General features: G+C 39.3%; 1 protein-coding gene across 4 annotated transcripts in view; it reads right to left on the reverse strand.

Annotated features, from left to right (window-relative positions):
• DNAH8 (dynein axonemal heavy chain 8) overlaps nt 1-12,174 on the reverse strand; it is a 332,430-nt gene that overhangs the window by 68,015 nt on the left and 252,241 nt on the right. For all 4 annotated transcript variants that reach the window (XM_032862300.1, XM_032862303.1, XM_032862302.1 and 1 more), the window contains 3 exons: nt 11,806-11,927; nt 8,084-8,202; nt 6,629-6,831 (listed from right to left, as the gene is read on the reverse strand). In XM_032862300.1, the coding sequence (XP_032718191.1) occupies nt 6,629-6,831; nt 8,084-8,202; nt 11,806-11,927 (444 nt within the window). The remainder of the gene's footprint in view (nt 1-6,628; nt 6,832-8,083; nt 8,203-11,805; nt 11,928-12,174) is intronic.

Below are 12,174 nucleotides of genomic sequence, written 5' to 3' on the forward strand. Positions count from 1 at the left end.
TTCTTTATCCATTCATCTGTTGATGGACGTCTGGACTCTTTCCATAGTTTTGCTACTGTGGACATTGCTGCTATAAACATTGGGGTGCATGGGCTCCTTCAAATCAGTATTTTTGTATCCTTTGGATAAATACCCAGTAGTACGATTGCTAGGTCATAGGGTCGTTTTATTTTTAACGTTTTGAGGAACCTCCATACTGTTTTCCAGAGTGGCTGCTCCAGTTTGCACTCTCGTCAACAGTGTAAGAGGATTCCCCTTTCTCTGCATCCTCATCAGCATCTCTTGTTTCCTGAGTTGTTAATTTTAGCCATTCTGACAGGTGTGAAGTGGCATCTTATCATGGTTTTGATTTGTATTTCCCTGATGATGAGTGATGTTGAGCATCTTTTCATGTGTCTATTGGCCATTAGTATGTCTTCTTTGGAGAAATACCTGTTCATGTCTTCTGCTCATTTTGTGAATGAATTTTTTGGTATTTTCGATGTTGAGTTTGGGAAATTCTTTATAGGTTTTGGATACTAACCAGACATGTCATTTGTAAATATCTTCTCCCATTCTGTAGGTTGCCTTTTAGTTTTGTTGCCTATTTCCTTTGCTGTGAAAAAACTTTTTATCCCAATGAAGTACCAATAGTTCATTTTTGCCTTTGTTTCCCTTGCCTTTGGAGATGTGTCTAGCAAGAAGTTGCTGCAGCTGAGGTCAAAGAGGTTGCTGCCTGTGTTCTCCTCTGGGATTTTGATGGATTCCTGTCTCACATTTAGATCTTTCAATCATTTTTTAGTTTCTGTGTATGGTGTAAGAGTTTTTGTGTATGGTCCAGTTTGAATTTTGGTGTATGGTCCAGTTTCATTCATCTACACATTTGGCTGTCCAATTTTCCCAACACCATTTGTTGAAGAGATGGTCTTTTTTCCATTGGATATTCTTTTCTTCTTTGTTGAAGACTAGTTGACCTGGAAATTAACTTTTACACTAACTTCTGTAGACCTGCTTTCTTCAAGTTTTAAAGGTGTCATCTCAGCACTGAGAAAGGAAGTCAGTGGAGGCACTGTGAAGCAGTAAATGCTTTTGCCCTGCTCTCCTGGATAAGCTTGGATCCTCGTAAAGTGGGCCACTGTGGTGGGGTAAACAATGAGCCTAGCCTGGGAACTACTGGAACAGGCTACAAGGGACTGGAGAAATTTATGGGGTAGGAGGGAAGTATGTCAGGAACCACAGAAGAAGTTTTCAGGATACACGCCATTTAAATGACGCTGTGTGGTTAATGGGCAGAGATTCTGTGAGGGTTTGTAGGGTGCAATATTAGGGATTATTCAGGAACTCAGGGTCATAGAGAGAAACTTTGCAAGGGTGCCTGACTGAGGATAAAAGAGCACTGCTTGGGAGAATCAGGAATTCTAATAGGCTCATGTGGAACCAGTGTCTCTAGCTGAAATGGAATGCTGTCATTCCCAGCCCACATAGCTATCCTCTTTTGTGCTTTATTAATGGTGCTTTGACATATGGAAGTTTCAAAACTTCACCCAGTCAGACTATCTGCCTTGGTTTTGAATTCTGGTATTATGATTAAGAAAATCTTAGCTATCGCAATCGTATCAATATATTCTTTTTTTCTTTTATAACTTAATTAATCTAGAATTTACTTTGGAGTTTAAAGTGAGATAAAATTCTTACTTTTTCCTAAAGTTAATCGGCTATCCCAACAATGTTTATTAACTAATCAATTTTTCCTCATTGATTTGAAAGGTGAATCTTATCATAGACTCAGCTATTATAGATAGTAGAGCCTAATTTGAGGTCTTTTCTTTTGCTTCATTGATCTGTTTATCTACTCTGAGCCAGTTCCATACTGGTTAAAATATTGCCATTTGATAAGGGTTTACAAATCTGGTGGTGCTTGCTCCCCATTATTCTTTTTCCTTTTCAAAGCTTTCTTGGTTGTCATTGTTCACTTACTGTTCTAGATGATCTAAGATCCCTCTACTATCCAATTAGAACAGAAAATACAGTTGGAATTTCAATTAGACTTGCATTCAATTTATAGATTAATTTAGAGACTATTGACATCTTTACAATATTGAGTCTTTACACTGGGAATGTGGTTTAACCCTCCATTTATTCTATCCTACTTTTATGCCTCTAAGAAAGTTTTATAGTTTTCTTCTAATAGGTATTTTAAAAATTATTTCTTAGTTTTATTTTTATTGCTATAGTGAAGGGGATTTTTACATTTTATTTTACAAGAATACGCCATTAATTTTTTATATATTTATTTTGTGACCAGCCTCCTTACCAAACTGTCCCGTTAAATCTAATAGTTTTTCAGTTGATTCTTTTGTGTTTTTAGTTAGACAATTACACTGCCTGAGAGTAATGATGATTTTTGTCCCTTCTTCCCAGTAGTTATATCTTTTATATATGGTTCTTACAATACATTAGCAACCTCTTCCACAACAATGCCAAATAATAGGGTGATAGCAGACATCTTTATCTTATTTCTGACTTTAATGTGTCTAGTTGTTTACCAGTAAGTAAAATGTTGATGTCTAAAGTTCATCTTCACTATCATATTAAAATAGTGTTCTGTTTCAACTTCTTTAAAGTCAAATACAAATGCTAAATTTTTATAAAATGTCTTTTTAGCATTTATCAAAGTAATAATATGATAGCCTAAAGAAAAGCCTTTTACTTATTGTTGTGATGATATTTCTTAATACTGTATCCTTCCTATATTTGCCCATGCATTTCTACTTGGTCAAGGTAAATTATTACTTTTTTTATGTTATTTCTTTTAATACTATAATGATTTCTTCTTGGTTGCATTTTTAGTTAAGATCCTTACATTTATATTGACAAGTAGGGTCAATCTGTAGTTTTCTCTTTTATAAAGTTACTATCTTGTCTGTTTATATCAAGATAATGCTATCCCCTTAAAATAAAGAGGAAAATATATCTTCTTTTTCTTTGTTCCAAAATGGAGTAAAACATGTAAAATTTTTAAAGGATTTACTAAAAATGTCATCCAACCTCAGGGTCTTTGCTGAGGTCATAATTTAAAAACTTTAATTTTTCTCATCTTGATTAACTGGTGTATTCAGGTTTTTCTACCTTTTCTGAGAAAATTTGCTCAATTTGTATTTTTCTACAAACTTGTCAGTTATAATGATATTTTAAAGGTTATTACTATAACTATATACTATTATTTATATTTTTTCATCTATATATGTTTTTATACCCATTTTCTCATTCCTTCTCCTGTATATTTGTGGGTTTTTTACTTGTTCTCTTTCATTTGTGTTTGGATTCTATTTTCATACTCATCCTTCCTCTGGGACACCTGCGCCCCTTATCCAGGCTCTGGTAGGGTTCTCATGCTAAAGTCAGCTGTCTCTTCTCCCTCTTGCCCAGGTACCCAGTACTTCTGGGCAGAAGTTATCTGCTCTGAATCTCTCACTGCAGAGTCTGACAGGCACCTGACAATATCCATAGTGAGATGTTTTTCTTTTCTTACAAAAATATATTTGACTTGGGCCCATCCTTCAAATGGCTGCCTGGTAACTGGTTAATTCATCCAATGAAGGCAGTGAGACGGAAGGAAAGAGCACACCATTGTAGTGAAATTTGAAAGCCCTGAGATAAGGCCTGATCTGATCTATCCACCCTAAGTTTATAAGTTTATCTATAAGTTTATAAGTTTATCCCCCAGCTAGCTGTCTGACCTGCTCTTCAGACCTTAGTTTCCCCAGCTATAAAATAAGGTAGTTGAATTTCAAGATTTCTAACCTATTCACCTTGAGAATTCTTGATTATCTATTATCCAGTTTCTCAAATAAAATATTTGTGGTAAAGACTAGATTAATATGTTATTTTGCCTATATAATAGTTTCATTTTCATAGTTATTTTGGGGATTTTTAATCCAAAGTGGTAAAGAGCATGAGAATTTCTAGCATTCTTAAAAATTATTCAGCAAAGAGTTGTTTCTCAAATTCATTGGGTCCTTCAGGATCAGATCTGTTTTAGGATCCTACTCTATTTTAGCATCTGTTTTAGGTCCTACTCTATTTTAGCATCCTAATCAACAGAAACCTGAACAATTATTGGAAAAACTAAAGTCATGGCAAGAAATTAAAGTCACCAAATTGCCAAGCAAAGTAGTATGATAACATGTAATAATACTAAAGGTAATAGGACAACTCCAGTCTTATATATTCATTTAATATTATGGTTATAATTTCTCCCAAGGTCTCCCAATGGAGACCTTGAATTTCTTAATTCTGTTCCTAAACCCTTGTCCTAGACAACAGCACCATTTTTGAGGTAACATCTGACATTGTACCTCTAGTTGGAAAAACACCCATCTTCTAGGAACAATATCTGCCCCCCCTTCTAAGAAATGGCCCCACTCTAGCACCATGCATGTGGTTTCCGCTGCGAACCTATCTCTGCAGCAACAGTTCATTGATTAGTCCAAGGAGCACTTGACCAAAGGAGCACTTGACCAAAGCAAAACCAATTAATTTCTTCCCTTGAAGTTCCCTTTGGACTTGGGACCAAGAGAGTAAGCGGACTTTCCTTGAGAGTGCTGAACTTACTGAACACATAAGCAGTGAAGCTCATGAGCCACCAGAGACCAAGAGTTCTGTCACATGGAGATTGGTTCATAGTAAGATAGAAAAAAGAAACCCATAAGCAGAAAGAAGGGGGGCAGCTGGACAAAGCAATGGGACAAAGATCCATAGAGGAATACATCTGAGGGAGATTTGCAAACTACAGGGCTGCAAGAGAGGCATCACTACTCTTAAGCCAATGAAGATGACTGGCATGTTACCATAAATACCAGAGCAACATAGCCTACACTAAAGGTGGTTAATGAGACTTAATCAGGAACAGTTGCTATTAGAACCTGGGAGTTCTTTATATTGGGTATCAAGTGTTCAGACTGAAGAAAGTGACCATTCAAACATGGATCCATATGGAACATAAAAGGGTGTAGTGACAACAGAGCAAAGTCAAGATGAACAAAGAGGGAATGAAGATAGACCATGCTACCCCAAGCTAATGGTTTACAGTAATTTCTTCATGCAGGACACATGGTGAATACTCAGAGAGGACAGAAATTGATTTTATATCATGTTATGATAACATAATAATGAACTCAATGTAAGTTTTATTTCATAGGGTAGGTTTAGTTATTCATAATCAATCACTTTTATAATCTTTATGAGGACATAAACAAGTTAACCCAATAAGGTATAGTTATAGAGATCAGAATTTAAAAGATACCAAATGGCAATTCCAAACACATTCTGATGTCCAGAGTATGAAGAGCAGGTAAATGGCCCTTCTACAAACAGCCATCCTATAAAAGGGTGCCTCAATCTTACCAAGATGTGCTCTGCATCATATGGGTCCTTGTCCTCTGGTCTTACTGACTCAGTAACTACTCTTACCACTTATATGTTTCTAATTCCTTGTCCTACCTTCTCCCCCTAGAGCAACTTTCCTTCTACCTCCTACCATCCCACCTGGCGAAATTTTATCTATTTTTTAGATCCTACTCAAAATATCATCACCATGATACCTTCCCCCTGCACCCCTGGCAGTCTGAGTAGCTCTGAATCTTGTAGTCAGGTGTGTCTGTGTAATTCCTACAGCACTATCACAATTACATGTTTATATGTCTGTCTTCCCTGGATGTTGTATTCATCTCCGTACTTCTTGAAACTCACTTGCTGTCTGTACAATAGCCTGTAGGGTTATTGAATGAATAAATCCCTCAGTGGACTATTACTCAGCCATCAGAAAGGATGAGTATCTACCATTTATATCGGCATGGATGGAAATGGAGGGGATTATGCTAAGTGAACAAAGTTAATCAAAGAAAGATAATTATCATATAGTTTCACTTATATATGGTATCTAAGAAATGGCACAGAGGATCATAGGGGAAGGGAGGGAAACTGGATGGGAAAAAAATCAGAGAGGGAGAAAAACCATGAAAGACTCTTAACTCTGGGAAACAAACTAAGAGTTGTGGAAAGGGAGGTGGGTGGGGTGAAGTGGGAAGGGGTGAAGTGATGGGCATTAGGGCATGTGATGTGATGAGCAGTGGATGTTCTATGCAACTAATGAACTGAACTCTATATCAAAAACTAATGATGATATAGTAGCTAACTGAATTTAAATTAGAAAAGAAAGTTGCATGAAAAAAAAGAATAAATAAATCCCTAATTACTGTGTGTCATAACAGTGGTTAAAATTTTTTAATTTGTGACCTAATAGACTTTTTTCTATAATTTTATATAGACATGGCAATACCCCTGTATGTTCATTCTTGCTAGCCTACTATCTATGTGGTATGTTCCTCTGCTCAAACTTAAAAAAAAAAATAATAACATAAGTGTGTTCCTCTCTGCACAAAGATATCTGTATCATACCCACACTCTAGGAAATCTAAAAAGGGAGGAAAGAATTTAATATTTTTTTCTAACTCAGATATACTATATATACAGATATACTATATCTAACTTAGATATACTTCTAAGAATCAGTTATAAAATTACGAAAGGTAAGGTTTGAGACTAAAATATGGAAGTTTTGCTGAACTGCATAGATTTCTGATCATACCCAGCTTCAGTTTCTTGGCCAACGCATCAATTTGAATTGTGGGATCAGAACCCATGGACAGGAAGCATATCAAAGGTGTCCGCGTGTCACTTTCTTCCCAAGTTTTCTCCAGGTTCAAGATAACTGGTTCTGTGTACTTCTCCTCCAAAGAATCTGCAATATACTTTCTTGCTTGAAAAACAGTACGATCTGGGCACCAGGACCTAGAAATGAATACAAGTTAGAGGAAAAAATTCAGTGTGTTCATTTTTTGTTCTATTTAATTCTAAGCATGTAAAGAACATATTTAATTAGCAAAGGACAAAAAGGTAATCCTCCCTTTTGCAGGTCTGTGAAAGAAGGATCGGAAGGTTTTCCATCCCTGGATGAATACAAATTTAATCATTTGGTTTTGGTATGAGGCACTGGCAAAAAATAGGGCAGAGCTGGTAACAACAGGGTCTGTTGCCAATAGGGAAGGAAACTTAGAAGTTAGCTGATCCAAGCGTCTCATTTTCAGAAGCATCAATTACTTGGAAACTCTTAGTGTTTTGTTTTGTTTTGGTTTTGGTTTTGTTTTTGTCTTTTTTACTTAATGTGAATTACTCTCAGTTATTTTTTTAAATCACATCAGTGATGGTGTGCCTGAGTGACTCAGTTGGTTAAGCGTCTGACTCTTGATGTCAGCTCAGGTCATGATCTCAGGGTTGTGAGGGCAAGCCCTGCATTGAGGTTCTCTCTCTCCCTCTGCACCCCCCAACCTTGCTCCAGGAAACAAGTTGTTCTAAGAAAAGCAAGCTCAGGTGCATAATATTAGGAAAACAAAAACTACTCCAACATAATCCTACATCTTTTTGTTGCTCTTTTGGTGGTCCCATATACCTCCCGTTCCACCCTCCTGTCTCACCCTTCAATCACACACACACACACCCCACATTCCAGAATAGAAGCCTTCTTTGAGCTCCTATATATATAAAAAATATGAAAAGTGAGCAGGAAAAGAAAAGAAACAGAAGAATTTTCTTCCTTAACATCAATTTCAGAATTTGTTTCCACTTTTACTAGCCAAGACAGCATTTATATTTTTCAATAGGCAGTTCTTGGCTTTTTTTGTCAGGTAACATTGAATTTAGCTTATCGACTAATTGCCTGGCAACTCTGTCATGTATTTTTTTTTATGGAATGAATTGAACAATAAATAATTCACTCAATGGTAAATGATGAACAGAGGACATAACAAAGGCATATTGTTCATGTTTTTTGCTCAAAGCGCTATTACTAATACATTCCCTGCCACCATCACCATTGTATTTGCTTGTCAAAGAACACAAGGACTTGCCATCCCAAATGGCAATTTGGAAGCACACACATTTACAATAACCACTGGGACACAGTGAAGTAAACTCACGGAGGGAAGATCTGTAATTTGACAATATGATGAGTGATGTTTCTAGGTCTGATAATGCCTATTCTTACCTGATAAGTAAAAGTTTGCGGCAGGTATCCAGTGAATCATTATACCCGTCAGGGATAATTTCTTCCTCCGGAGCATCTTTATCAAACCAGCTTTTCCAACCCTTCTCATTACGAGATATCTAAAATAAATAAGCCAATTAGCAAGCCATAGGACCACATGCAATTGCGATATACTGGAGAGAAATCTGAGTAAACTTAGGGGGTCATTCTTCATAGGCAGACAGTTTTTCAAACATAACCATACAGTTTATTTATTTATTTATTTATTTTTCAGAATCAATGACTCAAAGAAGGTGGCTATTACTAATCCCTCTCAGGTTTTCCATTGCTTTTCTGTATTACTCACTGAAATTAAGACTGTGGGTCAATTACACCAAATGATCAGGCAGGAAAAAACACAGACCAGCAGGGGTTTACAATCTGTCAATACGATTGGCATTTGGCACCAGATGACTTTGGGGGAGCAGTCCTGCACACTGTATGACTGTTAGCAACATTTCTTGCCTCTACCGACTAGATGCCAATAGCACCCTTGTCACCAACTCATGATAATGAAAAGTGTCTCCAGATATTGTCAAATGCTCTCTTGGTTAAGAAGATACAGACCATTCTGATAACCAAACCTCTAAATGTTGACCTTACTTAAAATAGCAATAGATGAGAAAATAAAAATTTTTATTTTCTTAATGATTCCCTGCCTTGAGACCTTAAACCTAAGAATAAAAGAAGTTTCCATTGGATATATGACCCACACCTTCTTCGTCCATTCATCTGTTGAAGGATATCTCAGTTCCTTCCACAGTTTGGCTATCATGGATATTGCTGCTATGAACATTGGGGTGCATGTGTCCCTTCTTTTCACTACATCATATCTTTGGGGTAAATACCCAGTAGTGCAATGGAATATTACGCAGCCATCAGAAAGGATGAATACCCACCATTTGCATCGACATGGATGGAACTGGAGGGGATTATGCTGAGTGAAGTAAGTTAAGCAGAGAAAGACAATTATCATATGGTTTCCCTCAGATGTGGAACATAAGGAATAACATCGAGGATATTAGGGGAAGGGAGGGAAATCTGAAGGAGGGTGGGGAATCAGAGAGAGAGAAGAACCATGAGAGTCTATGGACTCTGGGAAACAATCTGAAAGTTTCGGAGGGGAGAGGGGTGGTGGGATGGGGCAGCCCAGTGATGGGTATTAAGTAGGGCATGTATTGTGATAAGCAACGTGGGTGTTCTATGCAAACAATGAATCATGGAACATGACATCAAAAACTAATGATGTACTGTATGGTAGCTAAGGTAACACACACACACACACACACACACACACACACGTACATCTCTCCAAGAGCTGGTGTCTGATACCTGTTCTCTCAGAAGCATGGGAAAAAACGCGTTTTCAGTCATTAAAAGGCACTCCCGGAAGCCCCAGTCCTGACAAAACCAATTACAAAAACAACCGATTGGTGAGTCCCACTCTGCCCCTCAGCAACAAGCAGTCTGGATTACTGAGACAGGGTTTGTAAGCAAGTTTCAAAGCCATGGTCAGCATTAAAAGCGAGTAGCAAATGCGAATGGAGCAGGTCCTATGGAGAAGACCAAGGATTGTGCTTTTAGCTGCATTATCCTCGTTCTTTATGCAGGCCCAAGGAGGTTAAATAACTGCTGCAAAGTCCACACCACGCAAACATTCATCATACAGGATCCAGGCAGGGCGCCAATGAAGAGCGAAACCGATGCTCGGGACCTCAGTTACAGTTTTGTCGCCTTGGGACACTAAGAGGAGGAGAAGGAATTCTGAAATGTTTCACAACTGTCTTCTCTCTCCTGAAGACTGCAGTGGCTCCCCCACATTGACCGCTCCCAAAGAATCCGCCTGCCGCCTTTGGAGCACCACCACTCCCCCCCTCACCCCCACTGCTTGGGTAGCTGCGCACGACCCACACCGCCCCCTGCTGGTCTCCTCCAGCCTCGCCGCTTGAGAGAGCATGCACAAGAGGGTGTTTTTTCCCAGCTTCCTGGCCCTGTATCTGCTCATTCTGACTCTACTCAATAGAGCCTCCAGGGCCAGTCACCTCTGCGAGGGGCAATGGGACCTCCTCCAGCCCCTCGCTGCTCACGTCCACTTTCTACTCCTTTTCCTGGCCTGTTAGTAACACCACTTCCAGGGCCTAAACAGTTCTCTCTGAGATGCCCAAGAGGGCTAGCTGCTGTTGGAGGCTACTTTTGTTTCAGTCCCTGACACCCATCAGCCAGAGACGATCCCCTTCTCCTTCTGCCCTTTTTTTTCCCCATGAAGACGCCAAACTGATGGCCTCCTGATGGCCGGTCCCACGAACTTCTGCAACTTTCCTGAGAATGACCATTCCCCTTACTTCTAGCCCACCCCATGTTGAGTTGGAGAGAAATAACCCTGATATCAGGGAAAGAACATAAGGTCAGATTACAGCTTCACCATTTAGTGGCTATGCAGACTTGGGCAAGTACTTAACCTATTTGAATCTCTGTTTTCTCATCTATAAAGCGCGGGGTCAATAATACTTCCCCCTAGCATGGTTATAGTTGTTGCAAAGTACTTATCCTATTGTTAAGCAGTAGCAGGTACCAGATTCTACACAGCAGGTAATTAAATTCTAATTAACAAAGGCAAACGATAATGTCTAGCCCCGGATCAATACAACCTGTCAGCAGAGGGCGCAAGTGTTAAGTGATTCCCAACCCTCCCCTCCCCCCCAGTGGTGCTCCAAAGTCTCCCTTACCAGTCTCCTGCCAGACCCAGACCTACTTATTTCTTCCCAAAGTATTTGTTTGGGCTTGGAGGACTCATACAGAAGAACAAAGCTTCCCATCCACCACAGACGGAAGCCAGGGACTCTGACCCAGTCACGGCTGAATAGGTAAAGAATCTCCATGTTTCAGAAATGCCACTGAACGGACACACCTACTGTACGCTGGGCAGGAGGTAGGCAGGTGTGTGTGGATGGGAGGGAAGCCCGTGATGACAGCGTGAGGTGTCTGTCAACTTGTGGTCAACCCATCGCCCCAGTTGTCCATCACCAGTAACCCCCAAAAAGCTGATTTTCGGCAGCCGACGCTGGGAAACCACAGGCCTGCCTCAGTGACAGGCGGCTATCACCAACAACCCTCAAAGATAAAAATCATCTTTATGCTGAGCTGTACAATTGTTTCCCAGTGAGGATCGAATCAACTAATCCCCAACAACACATTTACATTTTCCAATAAGAAAAGCAACGGGTGAATCAGGACCTGTTTCACTGTTATCCTTCACCCTTTTATATCTTCACCAGGAAAATAATGATTTTTTTGAAAGGACCCCAATCTCTTAATTTGCCTCAAATTCAAATCCGCACAATTTAGTTGATCAGAAGCAGCAGGAAAAATGTAAAAACATGGTCTCTAACGAAATAGTCTACAATAAAAAGGTCCACCCCCTGGTTCTAATTCTGACAGCTTGAGGTAAACAGGCTTATAAATGACCCACGCCCACCACACAAGAGGAAATGGCAGTCACCTGCCCATACGACAAGGCTCCTTCTGATACTCTTCATCCAAAATTGCCCACAGAGAGCTTAAAGCTACACGCTTCCTTTGAGCCTTTTGGGTGAAGGAATTGTGGCCAGGAGCCCCCAATTAAAATGGCCCCAGGTATGTTTGGTTTACAGATCTGTACTTGTTTTCTCCCAGCCCTCTGTTACCTGATTCATAATTTCTGCAAACTGTGGAAGCTTACTCAGCTCCACAAGATTCAGCCAGGTCATATCCAGGATCCAGCGAAAAGGCTTGGGAGGGCAGGCTTTCAGATCCAGAGCTGCTCCCCCTGGGGAAAGGCATTGGCAGGAATCAGATCAGCCTGGGCTTCGTTTTTAGACATTAATTTTCCAACAGAAGAAAGGTAACCATATTACAGAGAAAATGGGGAAATAATCACAAAAAAAAAATGTGGCTATATTTTCTAGGTCCGTTTCCTTCAAGTCTTCGGGTTTTATTTTCTGATTTATGCCATTTTTCTCAAGTGGTTGCAGTTGTTTGCATTTTTACTGTTTTTTTTTAAACATCCAATTTCG

The sequence above is a fragment of the Lontra canadensis genome, unplaced genomic scaffold (assembly GCF_010015895.1).
Source record: "Lontra canadensis isolate GAN:19392208 unplaced genomic scaffold, GSC_riverotter_1.0 scaffold23, whole genome shotgun sequence".
NCBI classification, from domain to species: domain Eukaryota; kingdom Metazoa; phylum Chordata; class Mammalia; order Carnivora; family Mustelidae; genus Lontra; species Lontra canadensis.